General features: G+C 41.3%; 1 protein-coding gene across 5 annotated transcripts in view; it reads right to left on the minus strand.

Moving 5' to 3' along the window:
- Positions 1 to 17,619: 17,619 nt before the first annotated feature.
- LOC309557982 (UDP-glucuronosyltransferase 1A1-like) overlaps positions 17,620 to 25,140 on the minus strand; it is a 166,241-nt gene continuing 158,720 nt past the window's right edge. For all 5 annotated transcript variants that reach the window (XM_082260889.1, XM_082260885.1, XM_082260886.1 and 2 more), the window contains exons 4-5: positions 22,157 to 22,376; positions 17,620 to 18,051 (exon numbers count right to left, since the gene is read on the minus strand). In XM_082260889.1, the coding sequence (XP_082117015.1) occupies positions 17,757 to 18,051; positions 22,157 to 22,376 (515 nt within the window). In that variant the 3' untranslated portion in view covers positions 17,620 to 17,756. The remainder of the gene's footprint in view (positions 18,052 to 22,156; positions 22,377 to 25,140) is intronic.

The raw sequence follows: 25,140 nt of genomic DNA on the forward strand, positions 1-25,140 counted from the left end.
ACTTGGGTGCCCCCTTAGCTAGGTGTGGGGGCACTAGACAGGAGGGAGGGGCACTGAAGAGGGACCCAAGAAGAGAAGGATCAGGGCTGCTCTGTTCAAAACCAGCTGCAACAGAGCAGGTCAGTATAACATGTTTGTTATATATTTTTTTAAAACACAAGACTTTACAATCACTTTAACCTACTTCAGGGAATATTTTAATTTCAGTTATGTTAAAAATGATTTGGTTTGTAATTGTGTCTGATTCAACCCTGTGTACTTCCTTTACCTCTTTCCAGTGCCTGGTTAACAGATGCTCTGCATGTGTTTCGCTTTCCACATTTGTTTCATTGTTTGAAGATTCTTGACATTTTTTTCTGCGGAACAGATAATATTGTTCCTGGTAATTAGAAGGATTTCAAAGCACATCATATGGCATGCAGCTTCATGTAATTTGTGCTAAACTAAAGAACTGTCTATATTGTCTCACAGCAATCCGATTCAAATATTTAGTCTCTGACTGTAATTTTCCATTGATGATTTTAATTTAACTCGCACCTGTGGAGCAACACTGACAGTTATTTTTTTTTAGCATACAATGATAAATGCAGCTAAAGAATAGCATGCACAAACAATTGAGTGTACACTATATCATAAAGTAAAAGACATTTTCAAATATATCCAACCAAAATGCTTCACATACTTCGAATCCCAACGATGACGCTACCTGCATGGATTTTGCATGCTCTCCCTGTGCCTGTGTGGGTTTCCTCCGGGTACTCTGGTTTCCTCCCACACTCAAAAGACATGCTGGTTTGTTAATTGGCTCTTGTTTAAATTGGCCCTCATATGAGTATGTATAAATCTGAACTAGAGACCTTAGATTGTAAGTGCTTTGAGGGCATGGAGTAATGTGAATGCATAATATATACAATGGGGATCGAAAGTTTGGGCACCCCAGGTAAAAATTTGTATTAATGTGCATAAAGATGTCAAGGAAAGATGGAAAAATCTCCAAAAGACATCAAATTACAGATTAGACATTCTTATAATATGTCAACAAAAGTTAGATTTTATTTCCATCATTGACACTTTTAAAATTACAGAAAACAAATAAATGGTGTCTGCAAAGGTTTGGGCACCCTGCAGAATTTATAGCATGCACTGCCCCCTTTGCAAGGCTGAGACCTGCCAGTGTCATGGATTGTTCACAATCATCATCTGGGAAGACCAGGTGATGTCAATCTCAAAAGGTTTTAAATGCCCAGACTCATCTGACCTTGCCCCAACAATCAGCACCATGGGATCTTCTAAGCAGTTGCCTAGAAAACTGAAACTGAAAATAGTTGACGCTCACAAAGCTGGCTAAGGCTATTAGAGAATAGCAAAGCGTTTTCAGATGTCAATATCCTCTGTTCGGAATGTAATTAAGAAATGGCAGTCATCAGGAACAATGGAAGTTAAAGCAAGATCTGGAAGACCAAGAAAAATATCAGACAGAACAGCTCGCAGGATTGTGAGAAAAACAATTCAAAACCCACGTTTGACTGCATGATCCCTCCAGAAAGATCTGGCAGACACTGAAGTTGTGGTACACTATTCAACTATAAAGAGATACTTGTACAAATTTGGTCTTCATGGAAGAGTCATCAGAAGAAAACCTCTTCTACGTCCTCACCACAGAAATCAGCGTTTGAACTTTGCAAATGAACATATAGACAAGCCTGATGCATTTTGGAAACAAGTTCTGTGGACCGATGAGGTTAAAATTGAACTTTTTGACCGGAATGAGCAAAGGTACGTTTGGAGAAGAAGGGGCACAGAATTTAATGAAAATAACCTCTGTCCAACTGTTAAGCATGGGGGTGGATCAATTATGCTTTGGGGTTGTATTGCAGCCAGTGGCACAGGGAACATCTCACGAGTAGAAGGGAAAATGGATTCAATAAAAATTCCAGCAAATTTTGGATGGTAACTTGATGTCATCTGTGAAAAAGCTGAAGTTAGAGAGGATGGCTTCTACAACTGGATAATGATCCTAAACACACCTCAAAATCCACGGGGGATTACATCAAGAGGCGTAAACTGAAGGTTTTGCCATGGCCTTCACAGTCTCCTGACCTCAACATAATTGAAAATCTATGGATAGACTTTAAAAGAGCAGTGCGTGACAGACAGCCCAGAAATCTCAAAGAACTGGAAGACTTTTCTAAGGAAGAATGGGTAAAGATACCTCAAACAAGAATTGAAAGACTCTTGGCTGGCTCCAAAAAGCATTTACAAGCTGTGATACTTGCCAAAGGGGACAGTACAAGATATTAACTCTGCAGGGTGCCCAAACTGTTGCAGACACCATTTTTTTGTTTTCTGTTATTTTGAAAGTGTAAATGATGGAAATAAAAAATACTGGCATATTATAAGAATGTCTAATCTGTAATCTGCTGCCTTTTGGAGATGTTTCCATCTTTCCTTGGCTTCTTTATGCATATTAATGCAAATGTTTACCTGGGGTGCCCAAACTTTCGTTCCCCACTGTATGTAAAGCCGCGGCGTAATGTGACGCCACTATATAAGTGCCCTAAATAAATAAATAATGAAGCTAGAAGCAAAACACAGATGTTTGAGTACAGGATCACTTTAATAGCAAATAAACAACGTTTTACATTTTTAAAAGTAAAGTCAGGGGTCATGACCATCCATGAAGCCGGAGGAACAAAGAAGAACTCATGCTCCATATCCTTGATTACAGCCCGCCACCACCACCTTTGCTAATGTAGCAGGATTTCCAGGCATTGGGCCTGATATGGGTCTGCCATGGTTATCGGGAACACTTCCAACACATTTAAGTTGAAAACCCAAGTGTAAGAGCTAAGACCATGACCATTCCGGCATCTTTGGTTTGTTTTGTTTATTTTGTAATGGGGATGGGAGAAGGGAATGAGTGAGATACTCCTCTGGCTCAACTAGGTTTAACTGGGACACTTTGTAGAAAAATGCCTGTTAGCGCTGTCCTGACGCCAGCTGAATGCCGACCAACGCTTCCTGGCGCTTAAAAATACTGTTTTGCTGAACTGTGCTGAAACTTCGACTTTAACTCATTGGTTAACTCAGAAGATCCAGGACTGTAGTATCACTTGACTCTTGGCACTGCTTGTGCTGCTGCAACTCTCAACACTGCACACTGTACACTTAGCTCTTCAGGGCCCAACTGCTGGCACCCCCTCTAACACTTCAGGGTCCTCTGACTAGGCACCCCCTTTACACTAGCTGGCTCCTGGATCCCTGGGACCTTCACTGGAGTGGTCCCCTCTACACTTCAGGCAGACCCTCAGGGGCAATTCACAGTACTCAAGAACTTGGAATGCTTTCCTGGAACTGAACCCCTCTATCTCCACTGGTCCTCGGCACACCGGATCCTCTCTGCAGCTCAGCTCTCTCTGTACTCTCAGGCGGCCACCCGAGACACCCAATCCTTCTGACAGGAGGAGAGACAGCCGTACTCTTCCTCCTGGGACTCTGCTTCCTGCCAAAGACGCTGCGTCATGCGTTCCCCTCAAACTTATACCCACTCCCAGAATCCTCTGCGGCAAAATCTGCCTTCTGGGGTAGATACAGTCTTGAATGAGCTACTGATTGGGTTTTCTCCACTGCCCAATGATAATCCTCTCATGGAGCCAGTAGGGAGACCCCCATCTCAACAGCCACACCTGGGAGACATGACAACCCAGCTGAAAATAATGGCCCTGCTGTTAGGCAGCCAAGGCTCACTATACTTTTACTTAGCACCTACCTTGTAGGGTGCTACACTGCTGTGACACATTCCTACCTACTGCTCTCCCTGCTGGCAAATTGGTGTCACCTGTGGGCAGGTTCACAGGTACTGAAGCACCCCTGCCCCCAACAGAACATACTTCTGCTCTTGAGGGTAGGGTGTGAGATTTAGAGGACAACACAATACCCCTTTAACAAAATGGGGCCCTGCTCTGTTCCGAAACAAATACACATAATATGAGAGTGGAAGATTTGTTTGATTCTTTTGGAAGTAAAGTACTGGTTGGACTGGGGTCTCATGATTTATCAATTTTTATTTGTTGTTTAATGCATCATGTACACTGCTAATGATAAACGCACGTTAAGGAACAGTTGGGCGTTTTTTCAGCAGCCCCCGAATGCTCCTCTGTTATCTTATGGCTCCATTCACACCTTAGGGTCCTTTCACATGGGCTTTCCGCCCGGCGGACTCTGTTTATGCTCAGCAGCCAGCAGGCTTATTTTGCAGAGACGGAGCTGTCAGATTCCCGCTCTCCTCTATGGGAGATGAGATGAAAACAGACCGCCTGTCCATTTTCATCCGATACGATCCTCCAGACAGATGGAAAATAGGGTTTCCATCCATCTGGATTTCACAGACAGGATCAGATCGGAGAGCAGCGGTGGTCAGCGAAGATGTCACCGCTGACATTCGCCACTCCATAGGGCTGCATTGAGCAATCGATCCGGTCCGCCTGAAAACCTGACAGGCGGACCTGATCAGAAAGCCCGTGTGAAAGGGGCCTAAGAGTATAGTTTTCAGGCATTTTTTTCGGGCATTTTTCAGGTGTTTTTGTAGGTGTTTGGAGGCAGGCATTGACATCTAACAAAAACACTGGTAATCTGCCAAAAAATAAGCTCACTTACTTTTTTGAGCTTCAGGCATTTTGTTTCAGGTGGCAAAACGCTCATATGTGAACAAGGGCTATTGAAATGAATGGAATTTTGTTTGTTGGGCGTTTTGAGACTTCAGAGATGAGCTTTTTACGAGCTGAAAAATGCTCAGGTGTGAACAGAGCCCTTAGAAACTGTTGAGTTTAGTGGCATTTTTGTGAAAGCAAAAAAAAGCATTCAGATGGAAGTTTATTGGCATTTGAAACGCCAAATGCTTGTAACAGCTTGCAAACGCGTCTAAACACGGTAACTCACGTTTAAAACCGTTTCGTTTATAGATGTTAGGGAAACGTTTCTAAACGCAAACCCTGCTAAACGCGCATAAACGCGGCATGTAAATGCAGCAAAACTGACATTTTTAATGGTAGGTAACTAGCTGTCAAGTTCCAGTATTCAGGAGAGGTTTTCAAACATCCCATGTACATACAGTAAAGCCTAAATGTTACAGTGACTTACTGCTTTTCATGATATTGTATTCAAAATGATATATCCAAGGACTCCATTGTGACCATTTGCCTGGCCTACATCTGAATTTATCAATTATAAGTGTTCCCACTCTATAACAAAACAAAACAAAATTGCTGCTAACACACCATCTTTTTATATCCCACCTGGATATAAAAATTCTATAAAGAATGTTGTTTGTGGTGTGGTACTGCATGTACTACAGTGCACCTCCGCCGACACTCCTAAAAAATCTTAAAGCATGAAATCAATATGTACTACAGTACACCCCCCTCTTACTTTAACATATCATTAGCTTCATTATGTCTTGTTTCAGTTGTAAGTTCAATTATAAACACCAATATTTTTGTTTGTGTTTTCAAAAACCAATATGACATGCTATAATACACCTCCCCCTCTCCATGATCAATATAATTACTACTGTTACTCACATTCCAATATCATACACCAATATATTTCTTATAATGAGAAAATGTGAACAAGCTCTATAATGCACCTACCTCATTTTCAACTAAAACAAAAAATGTCCAATATTTATATGCAACAAATAGTCCAATGTGAAATATTGTGGACTCTACAAAACAGTGATCACTCCTGTTCTCCTCATAAAATACCAACTCACTAGATATCCACGACCTCTTAAAATAATAAGAAGGTCTTATTGTGCTTTTTTATCCTCCTTTATCCAGATATCACTTGCTCCAGGAATTCCTCTATATTAAAAATAAATAAACCTCCTTTTTCTGGGGACTTCCTTTATTAAATACACGTAAACACATACAATGTTGAAATATTTACAGAGACTTGCCTAAGATTATCCTTGGGGACTTAAATTATGACTGTATGTTATAATTGTAATGAATTTATCTAAAGGCCCGTACACACGATAAGAAAATCTGAAGGGAAATTTGGTCCGACGACCGATCTGCCGATTTTCGGCTTGTTAGTATGATGCTTTCGACAGCCAACTCCGACTTTTCGGTCGACAAAATCCTGATGTGCAGGCTATAACATTTTTGTCGTCCGTCAATACAACGTCCAATTTTCGTCTCATTAGTACAGATTTCAACGGAAAAAAATCTTAAGAGCGAGACTAGGCATGCTCAGAGACGAAAGAACACATACAAAGCAATCCAACACATGACATCACTTCTGAAGTAGAATTCGGTCGCACGGTAAAATTCGTATGAATTTTCCACATCAGACTAGCATGCCACAAAAAAATGGACGCAGATCGTTCGATAATCTGATCGTGTGTACGGGACTTTAAGCAGATTTGGCTATGTCCCAGATACTAAAGCAAAATCTCCTGCGCTTAAGTAGAGTCTGACGGAGTAGAGAGAGGTACACTTCAAACTCAGATATTAAAAAAGGCTGCCGGTCTTGCTGCCCCCTTCAGGATCAAGGGTGTCCAAAACCAACTGGGAGAAAAGAAAAAAGAAAAGAGGGTGCACCGACCTAGTGCATTACCATAAAAACCATTTATTAAAATGTTAAAAAAGTGTACACTTTTTTAACATTTTAATAAATGTTTTTTATGGTAATGCACTAGGTCGGTGCGCCCTCTTTTCTTTTTTCTTTATGTCCCAGATACCACAGGCCATCCACCTTACCTCACTGATGGGTTTGCTTGATATTCGGTGTTTCCAGCACTCAGCCACTAAACAATTCACCTGATGTTCTCAAACCCATGCTAGGTTTTCCTAGTTTGATTTACCACTTGGGAGAAAGGTCTTTTTTTGTGAAAGCCTATCACTGTATAATTGAACGTAGAGATTTGTAGACCATTCCCCACTCTTGGTGGAGTCCTTGAGAGACTTATCTGGGGGGAGTATGTGAAAGCTCAATACCTTTTTGGCTTCACCTTTAATAGAGGGTCAGCCCATTGTTGACCAGAAGTTCAGAACTGCTGTGTGTCCTGTGCACATTTCCTGTCTCATCTCCAGGAATCCAGTTCTTGTTTTTCATTACAGAACAATTAGCGCTTATGCTCTAGAGATGAGAAGAATGGAAGGAACTCTGTAGTTTAAAACAGGCTGACATCAATCTTGGGAATATGGTCCAGAAAAGGACATGTGGTTTAACTTGGCACTATGTATGGTGCAAAAAGGGCACAGCTTACCAACATCAAAAAATCATCAGTGGATGGAACATTATAATTGTGGCTTGCTTCACTGCCTCAGGGCCTGGATCACTTGCCATCACCAAGGGAAAAATTCATTTTCTGTGAAATGACCTAAAGAGAGCCATTAACACCAGACATTCTACAAATGTGTCTGAGCTGAAGCAGCTTTGTAAAGAGGAACGGTCAAAATTCCTTCAAACTTTGAGCAGGTCTGAGCCATGGAAAACATTTGCCTAAAGTCATTGCTGCCAAAGGAAGTGCGACCAGCTATTATTGCCAAGGGTTCATTTACTTTTTCCTCCAGCACTGTGAATGTTTAATGGGTGAATTCAGTAAATACACAAAAAAATCGAATTGTTGGGGTGTTATCAGCAAAAGCACATTGTGTTTGTCTATAAGGTTGACTTAGATGAGGCTCAGATCACATTTTATGGCAAATGACTGCAGAAAAACAGGTAATAATCCCACAGGGTTCAAATACACTTTCTTGCCACTGTATTTTGCTCACTACAAATTCCCTCTAAGGCCTCACTTAGACTTGTGGTGGTGGGGTGGCAAAATGTGCAATTGAGCTGCCCTTTTGTTTCCCAACATCCACCCCCCCCCCCCCCCCACGCTCCTTAAGCTGCGATAGACAGCAGATTGGGGTGTTTGCTTTGATTGCACCTGTGCCAAAGTTTACCCAACTTGTAGCGATCGGCGGATGGCAAGCCAGCTGATCACTACACATTCAAGTCAATGGGAAAGCTCCACAAACATCCCACAGCAGCATGCAATGTGCACAGCTGCAGCATATTTGCCTGCAATAATGAGGTTGAAACAGGCAGTGAGAAGGCATCGCATCTCTTACTCACTGCTTACCAGTAGCCTCTGGAGCATGATCCCAATGCGAATCAGGTTTCAGTGGCAAGGGAGATTTAGATGCACATCTAAGTCTACTCTACAGGGAGACTATAAGGGGTTAGTATTTTTATTTTTTTTTTTATAATAATTTTATATCTGCTGTACAATATATATAGATAATACAATGTTTACAAATAAACATTCAAATAATTGCAAAGGATTCTCAGAGTAATATTTCCTAGAGATGAGGAAAAATACTAAAACACCAATGGACCTATGGTCCCTCCCAACCATTTTAAAATGGCATTAGGACAGCAGCTTAATGTGCTAGAGTTGTTTTAAATTGGCACCATAACTCGGTGGCTCCCATGGATGCACTGCACACTTTTAAAACTTTCTCTTTAAATCTATTAAGTTAGTCAATAAATGGTATCACTTTAAATCCATAAGCACAGGGGCTTAGGGGTTAGCACTTCTGCACTAGGGTCATTGACTAGAATTCCAACCACAACACTACCTGCGTGGAGTTTGCATGTTTCGCCTGTGCCTTCATGGGTTTCCTCTGGTTACTCCACTTTCCTCCCACACTTCGAATAATCTTCTAGGTTTATTGGCCCCAGTTTGTGTATATATGAATGTGAGTTAGGGACCTTAGATTGTAAGCTCCTTGAGGACAGGGCCTAATATCAATGTACAATGTATATGTAAAGCACTGCATACATTTTTGGCACTATGTAAATACCTGCAATAAATAAATAGAATATTTTCTGCTTTCATTAATGGCTAATTGCTACACATGCAGTTTTCAAACAGAACACAAGATGGCAGCATTGATACACATATTGCATACTGAGTAACCACCAATGAAAATACTCTATAAAAGGTATTAAAAATAAACATGTACCAAAATAAGAAATGAAATATGATACCACTGATAATAGTAGGAAGCAATATTATAGGAAGAGAGGAATTCTTCAATGTAAAAGCACAGGCAAAAACATATATACAAGCACTCCAATTGAAGTCTATAGGCCCAAAAATGCCTAAATACAAAAAAAGCTTTTTTGAGCAAGGAGCGACTAAGGCTGGCCATACACATTCAATCCCCTTGTCCAATTGTCTGTTAGATTTACCAAAAACCATATAATATGAGGTCAAAACGAAACAACTCTTTCAATTGTATCCTGTTAGGTAGGCCTTTTTACTACATAGTTGAAGGTAAATAAAGGAAAATTGTACAGAAAATTGTATAATGTATGGCCAGCCTAAGCATACAAGTGTGAGTAGAGACCATTAGAAAGAATGGGATTCTGCACATCAAAGGTAGTCAGGTATATGGAAATAAGAAGACAAAGTGTGCCTGGTGGCTAAGTTCTGCACTTTTGACTTTTTTTGCAATATAGGTTCATGAAAGGCAGTTTCTGGCAGAAACATTTTATCTTTCTGTTTTTTTTTTAAATGAATAACATCTGCTTTATGTACAGTAAAATTGACCTACTGCGTACTACAGGGAAATCTCATTCTATGAGGGAAAAATATCAGTTGTGTTCAATGACCTTAATTCTCCCGGGAATATTGTTATGTTCTAAAGCCTATGCTTGGCCTAAATTAAAAAACAGTAAAACTGGCACAAGGGACATAATTTACATTTAGGGCCCTTGCACACTGATCAGTTTTTCTTCAGTTTTTGCCTTATCAAAAACGAATGAAAAATGCATGACCATTTAATCCTATAGAACTATTCACACCAGTCAGTTGTGGGTCAGTTGCGTTTTTAAAAGTCCTGCATAGAAAATTTATTGGAAGGTTGGGAAGGAAGGATTTTCCGGCACATAGATTCTTTAAAAAAATAATTTTATTCAAATTCCATAACACAAACATAATACTAAAGAGAAAAAACACATAAACACAAACAAAACATGAAATACTAATTAAAATTGACTGAAACCAAGATGGGCTAAACAGTCAAAGTAGGTAACATACAGCAGTTCTACTCGATATAGTCATGCATAATTGAATGCTGTTAGTCACAAATTGCGACTATATATACATGTTTATAATACTTAGAAAATGGTGACAAAAAGTAGTAGTTCGATTACTCAAATTGCTCTACATGTTTCGCCTCATAAAGAAGCTTCGTCTGGAGCCTGCTTGTAATCAGAATGGATAATTCTGTATATTTGTTATGCAGGACAAACGTCACCGCAAAAGCATGGTAGTGAATAACGAAGGGACATTCATGGATAGGTACAAAGCTCGATATAAAAAGAAGAGATTAGCCCAGGGGTAGTCATGGCGGCGGTTCCCCATCCGGAGTGGACATCATGGAGGTATAGGACAGAGCTGATACAAGGACATTGATACATCAATATCTGCTGGTATACTTAGCTGGCTTTTTTCCATCAACTGCATGGAGATATGCTTTCATAGTGCAATGTTTGGTGGCCCCCAGGCTTTACTACCCCTGTGCCGGAAAATCCTTCCTTCCCAACCTTCCAATAAATTTTCTATGTTAGCAAATTCTAGGATTGGCACGTTCAATACTAACTCATATGCTCAGATTGCTGCTATCTGATGGCATTATCACTAAACAAAAGTCCTGCATGCTGCAGTTTTGGTGCATGTGTGGTGCAGTTAAAACAGAAAATGCACCTCCCATTGAAATTAATAGGAAATGCAGATAAAAAGGGCCAAACATGCATCAAAAACGCACCCACGTTTGTGTTTTTGGTGCATTTTTTGAGTCACATTTCCTTTTTTTACAGGTGCAAAATGCACTGGAAATGTAGTAAAAACGCAGTAAAATCGCATATGCATTTTTACTGTGTTTTTGCAGTGTGAAAGCAGCCTAAGTATGATGTGTCCTTTGTGCTGACTCATTAACAACAGTGTCAGAGCAGAGGATGCTGTCAAGGGTATATTCAATCTTGGACAAATCCTCCTATCCATTCCACAATAGGCTGGTCAATCTGAGGAGTACCTTTGGGGCTTGTTCACGCATGTGTCAACTCAATACCATGTTTTTATGCAGCATTTATTCAGCATTTGTAAAGCCTTAAAACTGTCCTTCACGGCCTGCCATGAATGTTACAATGGTATCATATAGTGCTGTTCATACAGGAGCAGTAGCATTGCGTCATGTTAAAAATTAGGCAGCATGTTACTTTCATGAGGCATCTACACTTGTCAGCCACCTCCACTGATTTAAATTGTAATGTTTTCTATAACTGCACCTTAACAGCACCTAGAACATTTATGGCATGTTTATGCCAGCATAAACTCCCCTCCAGGATCAATGCTATCAGCATATAGCTTGGCCTTACGTCCTGCGCGTTTCGTCATAGGTAACATTTTTGCTCTTCCTGAAATTGTTTTATGTTGTCAGTTATCTAAGATTTATTTGCATTAATGTATGTATATTTATACATTTTAAACCTTGGATCCTACACTATGTACAGCCTTTGGTTTTTTCTTCTTCTCTGAGCATATTTGGAGTTGAGGTAGTGGATTGAAAACACTCTGGGGGTCCTTTTACTTACAGCCATTTGAGGATTCTGATGGGAGAAATTGGAGGTTTTACTTGTCGCAGAATATTACCATCATATGGGATTCAAGACTTTTCTATAACACGAAAGTCATGTTTCTCCGGTAAGCCTTCATTTTTAGCTCTCTGGTGGTGGAGATCTTTTTGCATAGAAATACACTTTTGGAACTCACTTTCTGTGGATTGTTTAGCATGTGATTTTATTAAGAAGTTTTGGGATTTTAGCATGTTTTTGATTGTTCAGATTTCCTTACTGTTTCGATCATTTATTACACCGTGTTTATATATTACTTGTTTACTATGATAGGAATCTCATCGTGTAATTGTAGCTTCGGTTTTTGTTATTTAAAACACAATTGCTGTTTTATTGCTTTCTTTTATAAAGTGGAAGTACAGCCTAATACTTAAATTCTCCCCTGCAATCATTAATGTGAGTTGCGTTCAACCCTATTGCGCAAAATGAAAAAAAAACCTTTATTTTGCAGTATTCAGTGCTGTCACATGACTTCAATTCCTCTTCCTTCTGAGTCCAAGAGCAGCAAGTGGGTGTGGTTACTGAAGGCCAGTGACATCACTTCCAGGGAGGGTCTCTCTCTCTCCCTCTCTCTCTCTCTCTCTCTCTCTCTCTTTCATATCCGATCCGATATGAAGGAGTCAAAGTTGGTAAAGTACATTTGTCTTCATCCCAAACAATTAAACTTTCCACATAGTCGATTGTATTCATTTCACAACCCCTTTCTGCAATCGAGGAAACTTCAGCTTGTCGCCAATGTCTGGCAATCATAGATCAAGTAGCTTTTCTTGATTTGTTTGCAGGGGCCTGACAGCATGGACAAAAATGTAATTTGAGGTTCATTTGAGAATTTATCACCCATGGGCTCATCGATCAAATGCAATATCTTCTCCCAAAAAGGGATATTTTTTGGCCTAGTGCCTTAAATGTGGGTTATATTGCCAAGAGCCTGTAAACATCGGCAGTGTCAGGGATGGATGGGGCAATTTTATGCAAGATTGTAGGACAGCAATACTGTAATGGTGCTCTTAAGCGTGGGAAGAAACAGACATTTTTAGAAAAGAGTGTCAGTATTTGTCCTATTCCATATCATCTGCAGATGTTTTTAATTCCTGTTCCCATTTTAAGAGAAGAGGGGATAAATGCAGGTAATACTCTTTCAGCACAATGCGGTACATCTGAGAAAGTGATTGTTCAGGCCTAGTGGACTTAGAAGTACCTACTCAAAGTCTGTATAGGGTCCATTAAAAGAGTCTGTAGAGAGCCATTTTCCTAGATAGTGTTTTAGTTGAGTATATTCTAGCCAGGCCCTTAGAGGGTTTTGACAGGCTGAGATTATCCGAGAGAGAGGAACAAGATTCCTACCACTACAGGTGTGGCACAATAGAGGGTTATCTCCTTTTGGCCTAGAAATTTAGTGTCATTAGGCTTTGAGAAAAGGAAGCATTACCAAAGAATGGAGTCAAAGCACTCAGTCTCCAGGAGAGTAGGCCTTTACTCAGATAGGCATCCCACACTCATAAAGTCACAATGGTAATTTTAGGCAAAAGATCTTTCGGGGGGCCTATGGGCAGGATCTGTCCAGGGCAAGGAGGTGAGGTCTAGAGCAAAAAAAGTAATTTTCTATGTGGGTCCATAATTTAGTAGTTTTACCGTGGTACCAAGCCACCACCCTAATCAAAGATGTAGCCTGGAAGTATAGTGAAATATGAGGCAGGGTGACCCCTCCTCTATTCTTGGGCAAAGACAAGATAGTGCACCGGAGTAGCTTGGAAGGTATACAGTTTTTTTGGAAAGATGTCCATTTTAACGACATTTCTACGAATGAACCATGACATGTTCAGCTTGTCATATAATTTGAGGTACATATGAACTGTATGTAAGAGAGGTTTATGGTTAAAGTGGTTGTAAAACATGCCCCTGTCGCTTTTAGGCACGATATACAGCACAGTGCTTTTGTAGTGTCATTTATCCCTTTCCATGTTGTACAAAACCTGGTTAATCCTGCCTGTTCCTGTGTTCCTCTCTGTAATCTGATCACGCTTATCATGGCTGCTGATCCTAGCGTGGTCAGTTTATGTCCCTACATCATCCTGCTCTCTCCTCAGAGGCTCTGCATCTACCCCACTCCCTCTCCCACTCCCACTCCCTCTTTTCCTTTCATTTCCGTAGTCTGACAGCTGACGTTAGTACAGCAATCTCCTCTGCTATGCTATTGTGTCGCTCCCCCCACCACCGCCACCGCCAGAACACTCCGGTGAACACTCTCAGCCAGTGGCTGGTCTCCAGTCACTGGCTGACAGCACTGACAGGAGACGATCGGCAGACCTTCTTTGGTCCTACCGGTTGCAGTACACATGGCCCGAATATCGGCCAGTTTCTGCAATTTCTGACGATTAATACGCCTCCTGGCATTTGGCTCGTATGTACTAGGACAGTAACAAGACAGTTTTCCTTCTTCCACCTTTTTAAACATTTAAAAATCTATATTTAATTTAACTAACATTTCAAAACACATTCATAAATTACCTACTTCAGCAAAGTTTTTTTTATTATTGCTATACAGTAACATTGATCATTTGATTATCAAGGCTAGGTTCCTTTGATCGATTGATCGAATTAAGAATCCGTCAATTGATCGAGGAGGGCTAGCCTTGATGATCAAATGATCAATGTCAATAGTTGATCCATCGGTCGATTAACCAATCCTTCCATCAATCGGCCGATTATTTCTTCAATTGATCGGCCAATCCTTCCTACAATCGATTAGCCAATCCTTCCTTCAGTCGATCAGGCAATCCTTCCTTCAATTGATTGGCCAATACTTCCTTTGAGCGACTGTTCTTTCCTGGGATCGTTTGTTCCTTCCTTTGATCGATCCTACCATCGATTGATCGACCGATCCTTCCATCAATTGATCAACCAATTCTTTAATTGATCGATCAAATCCTTCCTGCTCAGTTTAGAGGCCTCAACATAATGCAATTTACGCATCCTGTCCCTAACTGACATGGTTTTCTGATCAAGGAGTTACAGAAGTCGAAGTCTAACGTCAGAGACTGAGGTCATTGTAATAGGTGACACACTACGCTTATGTGATTGTTCCAGTTTAGAGATTTGATGCAATAGGTCTTTGATTTGGGCAAGATAGTCCTTCTTAAGTCTTGAGTGGTGCTTTATAAACACTCCCTGCGTATATGTTTCAGGGCTTCCCACTAAATGGGAGCAGAGGTAATATCAGGCAGTGTTCTTTTAAACATTGGAAAATGACAGGCTCACGTTGAGGGTTAGAAATCAAGAAATCACAAACCACCACATATTAGAAGATTTATACATTTATTTAGGCCAAAACAAAAAACATATCCAATCTATTCCTATTTCTGTCACTTCTGCTTTCTTTTGGTAATTTACTGTGATGATCCCCTGAAATACTGTAGACAGTTGGTGAATACAGATATATACACTATAATACCAAAAGTATTGAAACGCCTGCCTTTACACGCACATGAACTTTAACAGCGACCGATCGGCCGTCTTTTGTCCAGAGTGGTGTTTTGTTGGTTGAAATGTGCCTAGACTGCACACGAATTTTCTCGGCCAACAAAAATCTACTTCAGAAGTGATGTCATGTGCTGGTTTACTTTTCGTGTGTTTTTTCTTCTCTGAGCATGCCCAGTCTTGCTCATCAGATTTTTGTCTGCCGAAATCTGTACTGACTGACGGAAAATCGGCCGTTGTGTTGACGGCCAACAAAAATTTTATAGCCTGCACACCAGATTTTTTTCGGCGGAAAAGTCAGAGTCGGTTGTCAAATGCATCATTCTAACAAGCCGAAAATCGGCCGATCGGACGTTGGCCGAAAATTCCCGGCCAATAATCAATGCGTGTGTACGAGGCATTAGTCCGTAGGGTTCAATATTGAGATGGCCCACCCTTTGCAGTTATAACAGCTTCAGCTCTTCTGGGAAGGCTGTCCACAAGGTTTAGGAGTGTGTCTAAGGGAATATTTGGCCATTCTTCTGGAAGCGCATTTGTGAGGTCAGGCACTGATGTTGGAGAGAAGGACTGGCTCGCAATCTGCACTCTACTTCATCCTAAAGGTGTTCTATCAGGTTGAGGTCAGGACTCTGTGCAGGCCAGTCAAGTTCCTCCTCCCCAAACTCACTCATCCATGTCTTTTTTTTTTGGACCTTGCTTTGTGCGTTGGTGTGCAGTCATGTTGGAATATGAAGGGCCAACCCCAAACTGTTCCCACAAAATTGGGAGCATGAAATTGTCCAAAATGTCTTATTATGCTGACACCTTAAGAGAGTTCCCTTCACTGGAACTAAGGGGCCAAGCCCAACCCCTGAAAAACAACCCCACACCATAATTCCCCCTCCACCAAATGATTTGGACCAGTGCACAAAGCAAGGTTCATAAAGACATGGATGAGCGAGTTTGGGGTGGAGGAACTTGACAGTCCTGACCTCAACCCTATAGAACACCTTTGGGATGAATAAGAGCGGAGACTGCGAGTCAGGCTTTCTCATCCACATCAGTGCCTGACCTCACAAATGCGTTTCTGGAAGAATGGTCAAACATTCCCATAGACACACTCCTAAACCTTGTGGACAGCCTTCCCAGAGGAATTGAAGCTGTTAAACCTGCAAAGGGTGGGCCAATTCAATATTGAACCCTACAGACGAAGACTGGGATGCCATTAAAGTTCATGTGCATGTAAAGGCAGGCGTCCCAATACTGGGTAATATAGTGTATGTGTGTGTATATATATATATATAGTTGTGCTCATAAGTTTACATACCCTGGCAGGATTTATAAATTCTTGGTCATTTTTCAGAGAATGTGAATGATAACACAAAAACTTTTCTTTCACTCATGGTTATTGTTTGGCTGAAGCCATTTATTATCAATCAACTGTGTTTTTACTCTTTTTAAATCATTATGACAACAGAAACTACCCAGATGACCTTGATCAAAAGTTTACATACCCTGGTGATTTTGGCCTGATAACATGCACACAAGTTGACACAAAGGGGTTGAATGGCTATTAAAAGGTAACCATCCTCACCTGTGATCTGTTTGCTTGTAATTTGTGTGTGTGTATAAAAGGTCAATGAGTTTCTGGACTCCTGACCGACCCTTGCATCTTTCATCCAGTGCTGCACTGACGTTTCTGGATTCTGAGTCATGGGGAAAGCAAAAGTATTGTCAAAGGATCTGCGGGAAAAGGTAGCTGAACTGTATAAAACAGGAAAGGGAAATAAAAAGATATCCAAGGTATTGAGAATGCCAATCAGCAGTGTTCAAACTCTAATCAAGAAGTGGAAAATGAGGAGTTCTGTTGAAACCAAACCACTATCAGGTAGACCAACTGAAATTTCAGCCACAACTGCCAGGAAAATTGTTCTGGATGCAAAGAAAAACCCACACATAACCCCAGGTGAGATACAGGACTCTCTGAAAACATGTGGTGTGGCAGTTTAAAGATGTAAAATAAGGAGGCACTTGAAGAAAGATGGGCAGCATGGTTGAGTTGCCAGAAAAAAAGCCATTACAATGCAAATGCAACAAAGTATCCCGCTTACAATACACCAAACAGCACAGAGACAAGCCTCAAACCTTCTGCCACAAAGTCATTTGGAGTGATGAGACCAAAATTGAGTTTTTGGCAGTTCACAGTTCCAGTGAAAGCAAAGTTTTTGTGTTATCATTCATATTCTCATAAAAATGGCCAATAAATCATAAATAGATAGATAGATAGATAGATAGATAGATAGATAGATAGATAGATAGATAGATAGATAGATAGATAGATAGATAGATAGATAGATAGATAGATAGATAGATAGATAGATAGATAGATAGATAGATCGATCGATCCCAGAGCTGTAGATCTGCTATGCACTTTAGAGTCTAATAAAGAAGCTGGAAATGGTATGAATTTGGAATATGTCACTAAATCATAAGGATGTCACCCCCATACCAATTACAACATATGGAACATAAAATTAAAATTTTAAAGTTTAATATAAAATCAATTTGAATGCCTCTCATTTTGTTATTCTAAAAAAAATTGTTCTCTATTCTTTTTTGGACTTGGACTTTCCTTTAGAAGATTTTCGTCTAAAGCAGCATCTAAAGGTGAAGGCGCAGCATTTAATACTTATGAAAAGTGCAATGACCAAGACTGCAAATAGGAATGCAAAGACATCTATGGAGTGATACTGAATCCAGTTCAAGTCATGGGCAGCTGGGCGCAGGTGAGGAGCTCCTTTGTGTCTCATGACAAACTCCACCCAGTGTACTGCCAGGTCCAGAGGGTGGATGGGCCGGTCAAGATGAAGATCAGAAAGCCGCTGAATGTTTTCTTTGTAACTAAAAGAAATAAGAAACATGAGTTGTCACAGAGCCTTACAGTTTAACTATAGATAAGTCAAAGAAGCTAAAATAAAACCAGGTTTACTTTTCTTATCTAATGTTTAGTTTCTGGCTACAGTCCATGTGAACAAACCCGAAAACAATTATACAATGTCTTATTAGCCAGAACTAGTTCAGGAATTTGAAGCATTAAGTAATAATAAAAAGCAACTACACCAAAAAGCGATTTCTCATCTCTGGTCGAAGTGGAACCCTTTAGGTATTTAGGCTGGGTCATTAGCAGGGAGCAAGGGACTAACACCAACATCCTTGCAGCTAATCAGAGATCAGCAGATCAGAACGCTCATTCTGCTGGCCATTTGACACTTTATGGGCCTGTGTCAACAGTCTTTTCTGCCTCAGAACTGTTTTTCTCCCACTACTAGTCTACAGGAATGCAAATGCAATGTAAAAGTTAAGTTCACCTTCGGGAACATGTTACATGTTCTACCTGTTTTTAGGATGGAACATGTTCCTGCTCCTGCAGCTTCATTTTTCCTTTAATGACCTGCCCATATCGAAGATACAGGTAGACAGCTAAACTGACAGTCTGCAGGAACCTGACATTGCACAGCGATCTGCTATTGTGGGTGCAATGCTTTAGAGATTCCTAAAAAAAAAAAAAAAAGTAGTAAATGCACATTTTTAACCTGCAAAAATAAATATGCATTTATTATTTTATTTTTTAAAAAGGTGAACTTACCCTTTAAAGCAGATAAAATGAAGATCAACTCAGTGACGGCCCGTCCATCGGGGCGCAGGGGCGCTGCCCCCCCCATCCATGCATCTGGCCCCCTAATTTACATGCAGTGAGCCGGATGCATGGATTCCAATAGGGTTTTTTTTATGCACCTGATTAGAGCCAGAGGCTCTAATTGGCTTCATAAAAGGGTGGGCTCAGGGCACAGAGCACTGCACCATGAGCCCACCCAGTTGTATGACAATAGCGAATAAACATTCGCTATTATCACACTGATTCTCCTCCCAGGCATTCAGGAAGCGGGTCGGGAGTCCCCTTTCCCGATTGGCTGAAAAGAGAAGCGATTTTACTGGCCATTGGCCACGAAGAGGGAGGAGGCACATGGCCGGAGGAGACTCACAGCCACTTGGGGAAGGAGGAGGTAAGGATGCTGGCTGTCCGGCTGGCCAGCCGTCCGTCTGTTTGTCCCTGCAATTCAAATGCACCTGCAATAAATTCTGGATGATCTCGGAAGAATTTTTTTAAACTGATGTAAAAATCGTGTTGTGTTTGCTGATCTAGGTCCATCAACATCTAGTGGTTTTTATTACATCACTATAGTAACAACATATTATAGTACATTGGGGTTGATTTACTAAAGGCAAATAGGCTGTGTATTTTGCAAGGGAATTTGCCCCCGAGCTTAGTGACCCAGGTGAAGCTCTGCTGACTTCCATCATCCAATCATGTGCAAGCAAAAATTATTTTTTTTTCCCTTGCACGTGATTGGGTATTTTTTGCTAAGGGAGACTGCACCACATTCACTAAACATTGGAGCGAAATCACTTGCAAAGTGAACAGCCGCTTTGCCTTTAGTAAATAAACCCCATTGTGTCTATATATGGACACATCTAACCACCAAATAGTTATATTTATTTTACATGGGTCGTCAACACATGCCCTGCTGAGGCAGAGCTAGAGTTCTCCAATCAGCAGGTAAAGGAGGTTTGCTGATTTTAGAGCTAAAGCCCTGGCTTAGCAATGGGCATGTCAAACCTGTGCAGAGAGACCACTGCTTCAGCTCAGAGCACCGGTCTTCTGGTTCTGTGCAAGCAGTCTGTGTTTCAGGTATTTATCCATGGGCGCATACTGCCCTAAACGTTCGTACCACTCGTCCAGTACCGTGCAGCCGCAGCAGATTTCAGCCTCTCATAGACTTTTACAGGCTGCTGGTGAGGCTGGACAATGCACCTGTGTCTTCTACCTGCACTAAAATGTTGGGATCTCATGCACCTGGGCTAAATGGCTAGCGTGCATGAAGCCTAAGATTGAACACTTTTTGTTTTGATGCATCTGAAATTCATGTAGTTTATTTGAACTAATAATCAAGCTGGGCTTTTAACTCTGTGGTAACAGATGCTTAAAAAAAAACATTTTTTTTTTGTTACAGAAAACACGTGATTGGATACCAGTGTTTTTTAGACAGTTAATCAATATTTATTTTCTCAATAAACCTGTGCTTACAATCTGCTTTGCTTTCTAGAATCCAGTCTGATTTCATTACTGCAGCCTGATGTAGCACCCTCCTAGGTAGGTGCTAGAAGAGAGAGTATAGTTTTGGACCTTTTCTGCTTACCAGAAAAATTGCCAGGTAAATATATATTGTTCTCTGCCTACCAGAGAGCAGAATCTGTTAGTTAGGTCTGCTCATGGTGCTCAGGTGCAGCTCCGCTTGTCTGAAGTGTTTAACACTGGTCCAATAGGGAGGCATATTGGACAGTGGGAGGTAACCTGACAAATGAGTGCACTGGCTTATACTACAGTCCTGGTGATTGGCAAAGTGTTTTGGTGCATGCTGGAATACTGTATAAATTTTAAGGGCACACGTACTCAGGGTCTTTCAGCTGGAGAGAAGGGTCCCGGAGGGAGGGGGCAGCTGCCCCTCCTTTGCAGAAGCTGCCATGCAGCGTCAGGTGGTCAATCTGACGGCCTAAGAGTCAGAGAGGAGCTGAACCTAGATGTCCTGCAGAGCAGACTTGAAGGGAGACACTGGAAAGGGTCTTATTCTGCCTACAGTGAGTATAGATCTGTGTCGTGGGGCCTGTCCTGAGAGGGCCACTGCTTCTGCTACAAGAGTGGATGGGTGTCATTTGAGGGGATGCTAGAGAGTGTCCTGAAGATAATTGTGACGGTGTTCACCGTCACTGGAATTTAAGGACAGATGGGTGACGGTTTGGATTGCTTCATATTTGTCAGCAAGGTCTCCATGTAGAAATATTGAGATTTGTTCCCATTTGCCATGAGATCTCTGACCAGGAAGTACAACTCCTAATATGGTCATTCCAGGAAGTTCAATGAGGAGACTGACTGTCTAACAATTTTGCTTTTGTCTGAGGTGGCTTTCCATTCACCTATTGTCGGGTGTGCTAATGAACTCACCTGTTGTCTGCTAAGGGATGTATCGACACTCAGAGTAATGTGTATTGGGGGCTCGTTATGGAACCATTGTTCTGTGTCTGGCTATTGTGTACATTGATTGTCCCCTGGGGGCTTCTGTCCAATTACACATAACAGTCCTTCTACTCAAGCTATCTGACCAATCCCTGCTGACTCATTTTCAAATCCTCATTTGCATGGCTAAGGAGGACCTGAAGGAGAACGGCATGTACTGTGCAATTGACCAATGGGAAAGCGGTTGTTGGGGGCAGGATGTTCCAAGTTCTGTATAAAAGTGTGCTGTGTGCTTCCAATAAATTGTCTTCCTGTTTGAACTTACATACAGCCTGCTTGGTGTTTGTTCTAATGGATTCCGAACGGCACATAGCTGTAGTTCGGATCCCGGAGCCTTGGTTGACCGAACCATCAGACGTTGCGATCTGCAAGCTGACTCACTAGAAACAAAGGAGTGTCGGGAGAGCGGAAGCAAGCGAGCAAGGGTCTCGTTACAATAATCTACTTGCATCAAGTCTGCTGCTATAGAGAGCAAGAGGACTTAATTATTCAATACAAGTGGCAGTATGGCCAAAGCAGAAGATAAGGACAACTCTCACTTGGCCTCACCGGGTTATTTGTGGAAGCAGTTCCACAAATAACCCGGTGAGGCCAAGTGAGAGTTGTCCTTATCTTCTGTGAATAGTTCAAGTTGGAGTATCCCACTATTCCCTTCTCCCATCCAGGTTCCACAATAAATATAAAACCAAATACCCCGGACTGTTTATTGAGTAACCAGCTACTGGGAGTAAGGATGGATGTGTGAACTGTCTCTTAGTGACTGTCTGCAGGTAATCAGAGAATACCCAAGAAGTCATCACACAGCAAGTTCTATGGGGACAGTGCTACACTATGAAGATAGGAATGGAGCAAATGTCAATTTTTCATTCATACCTTGGATTGTTTATCACAGATGTCAGAGCTTTGGTAAGATCGTCAGGTATCAGGTCTAAGACATTCAGTGTGATTCCCGCTCCTCGAGACTCAATCCTCTTAGCGTTGTCCATTTGGTCACCAAAGAGCGGTAACATGACCATAGGGACTGCATTACAAATACCTTCATAGATTCCATGTGAACCCGCATGAGTGATAAAGGCACGGGCCTTTGGATGAGCTGCAAAAAAAATACAAAAACAATAAAATCATGGTTGCTGAAAAACTTTTCTGCTTCTTTTGTTGCTGCTGCTGCTGCATTATTCTACTGTGGAACAGACAGAGTTAATTTGAACAGATACTTGTGTATGAATGCAGCAGCCATCTTTACCACTTGAACTATGGAAGATTTCCCACTTTATGACCAGGCCATTTTTTGTTATTCGGCACTGCGCTACTTTAATTGGTAATTGTGCGGTCATGCAAAGCTGTACCCAAACTAAATTCATAAAAAGTTTTTTACACAAATAGAGATTTCTTTTGGTGACATTTGATCACCACTAGGATTTTTATTTTTTGAGATATAAATAAAAAAAGACCGAACATTTTTACAAAAAAAATATATTTTTTACTTTCTGCTATAAAACATATCCAAACAAAATTTAAAAAAATCAAATCTCTTGATACATCTTTGTCAAAATGTATTCTGCTACATGTTTTTGATTTAAAAAAATCCCAAAAAGTGTTTATTGATTGGTTTGCATGAAAGTTATAGCTCCTACAAACTATGGTACGTATATATAGTCGAATGTTTTTTATTTTTATTATTTATACTACTAATGTCAGAAATCAGCAACTTATAATGGGACTGTGATGATGCGGCAGTCAATCTGACACTCACTGACACTGGGGAACTGACTTACTGCCACTGACCATCAGTCATACCAGTGACATTATTACAGTGCTTAGTGATAATACTATACACTGTCACTGTACTACTGGGAAGAGGTTAACATCTAGGGCAATCATGGGGTTACAAGCGAGTCCAACTATGTGTAATGTTTGTAAAGTGTGCTGCTTTTTACTCTGATCTGACAGATCGCCCCCTTTGTACAGAGCTCTGTGTTGTTTACAAACACAGAGCTCTGGGCTATGACTGCACACAGCCAATCAGCAGGTCCCGGGACTTGCTGACAGGCTCCTGCTGTGTAGAATCACAACAAAAGCTGGATAAAGGGCAGGTATACACGTGCCCCAAATTCAGAAGTAGGCAGCGACATATGTCAGCGACAGTAGATTGCGAGCAGGCAGGCGGCAAGTGGTTAAGAAGATCACTAGCTGAGAATTCCGTAATACAGCAGTGTGGAGGCCATCTTTAGGGAGACCATGGGGGACAGCCATTTTGGCGATGTCTGGATAAATCTGAAAGGGTATATGCATGGTGAGCAGGTGCATAAGAGAGAGTAGGGAAATAAAGCTGGAGACCTGAAAGGAGCCGCTGTTGCTGACCGCTGTCAAGTGAGACCGGAATCCCAGTGTTGGTGACCCCTTTCAAGTGAGTCCCGCTGCTGGTGTCTGCTACCAAGTAAGTCCCAAACCCTGCTGCTGGAGACTGTCACCAAGTGAGACCAGGACCCTGTTGTTGGTGACTGCTGCTGAGCGCCACTTCCATGAAGCACAGAGACAAACAGTTGCTCAGAACCTAGACTTGGAGATAGAGAATCTACTCCCTGGGAGAGTATGTAAACACCCTGTGATTCTGAACTGCATTATAGATCCTCCCCATCCCACTGCCTATATTTAGAAGAATGAAAGACTGCTTTAACTGAAAAGGAGTATGAGCTTAACAACGTTTTTTTCAGTCCATTAAACTGAACTGAGTCCACATGAGCATACAAAGAACCAGGGAATGAACCCGGGTCCAGTAAGGGTTTAGCTCCTCACAAGCTGACTTCCTTTCCTTTTGGGAATGTTTATATTACTTACTCAACCTACCAATAACTAGTGAGAAGAGAAACTGTTTAGTTGTTCCAAATAGCCTTTATTCACTTGTTGTATATTGCTAGATAGTAAATTACAAGTGTGTAGCCAATTTTCTTTTTGGGTCCGTATATAATAATTTGTTACCTGTTGGTGCTTTGCCTTACTAATTGTTTTCTCTCAATCGGTTTCTGTTCAAATAAACTCTTTGAAGTACCCCAAAGTATGTTGATAAGTGCTGGGTGACCACCTTGTGTCATCTCCAGGTATACAGAAACATTAAATAGGTTACTAAAAAGGTTACTCTTTGTCTAATCAGTGGTATCTCTTTCAGCCTATGTAAAGTTCAGACTCTGACAATATGCAGATGGTATTTGCACAAAAGAACATGCCATAAATTTCCATATTATAAAAATACTGACTTAACTTTTAGATCAGCACCAAGCCTTAAGTGCCTTTCTATTGGGCCATGGGGCTACCTATCATTTTGGTGGACCAATGGAAAGGCATGGGATGTAAAAACTAGTGATCCACCGATATCGTTTTTTTATTACCGATACCGATACCAGTATTTTGGTCATCGGATATCCGTATCGGCCGATATTGGCCGATATTTTCGGACATTTAAAAAAAAATGTTTTTATTTTTTTATTTTTCACAGGTACTCTTGTGGAGGGACCTGGGGGTCTAAAAGACCCAAAACCCCTCCTCTGCACGTAAAAGCATTCAAAATGCCAAGTTTGGCTGTTTTGAATGCTCACATTTTTTTGAATTTGCCGCCGAGTACCCGGAAGTGATATCATGACATCACTTCCAGGTTTTTTACATGGAGAACCGATCAGAGCCGAATGCGGCCGTGCAGGTAGGATGCCCGGGTCTCCTGGTGGGACGGGAGACCCGGGCGAGCAGCGGAAGGCGGAGGGGGGTGTCCCCTCCTGCTCCTTGTAATGACAGCCGAGCCGCTTCTCAGCCGCATCGGTTGTCATTACAAGACAGCCGACCGTCGACTATGGACGCTGGTACCG

Source organism: Pelophylax lessonae, assembly GCF_965119305.1.
Source record: "Pelophylax lessonae genome assembly, chromosome: 6".
Taxonomy (NCBI): domain Eukaryota; kingdom Metazoa; phylum Chordata; class Amphibia; order Anura; family Ranidae; genus Pelophylax; species Pelophylax lessonae.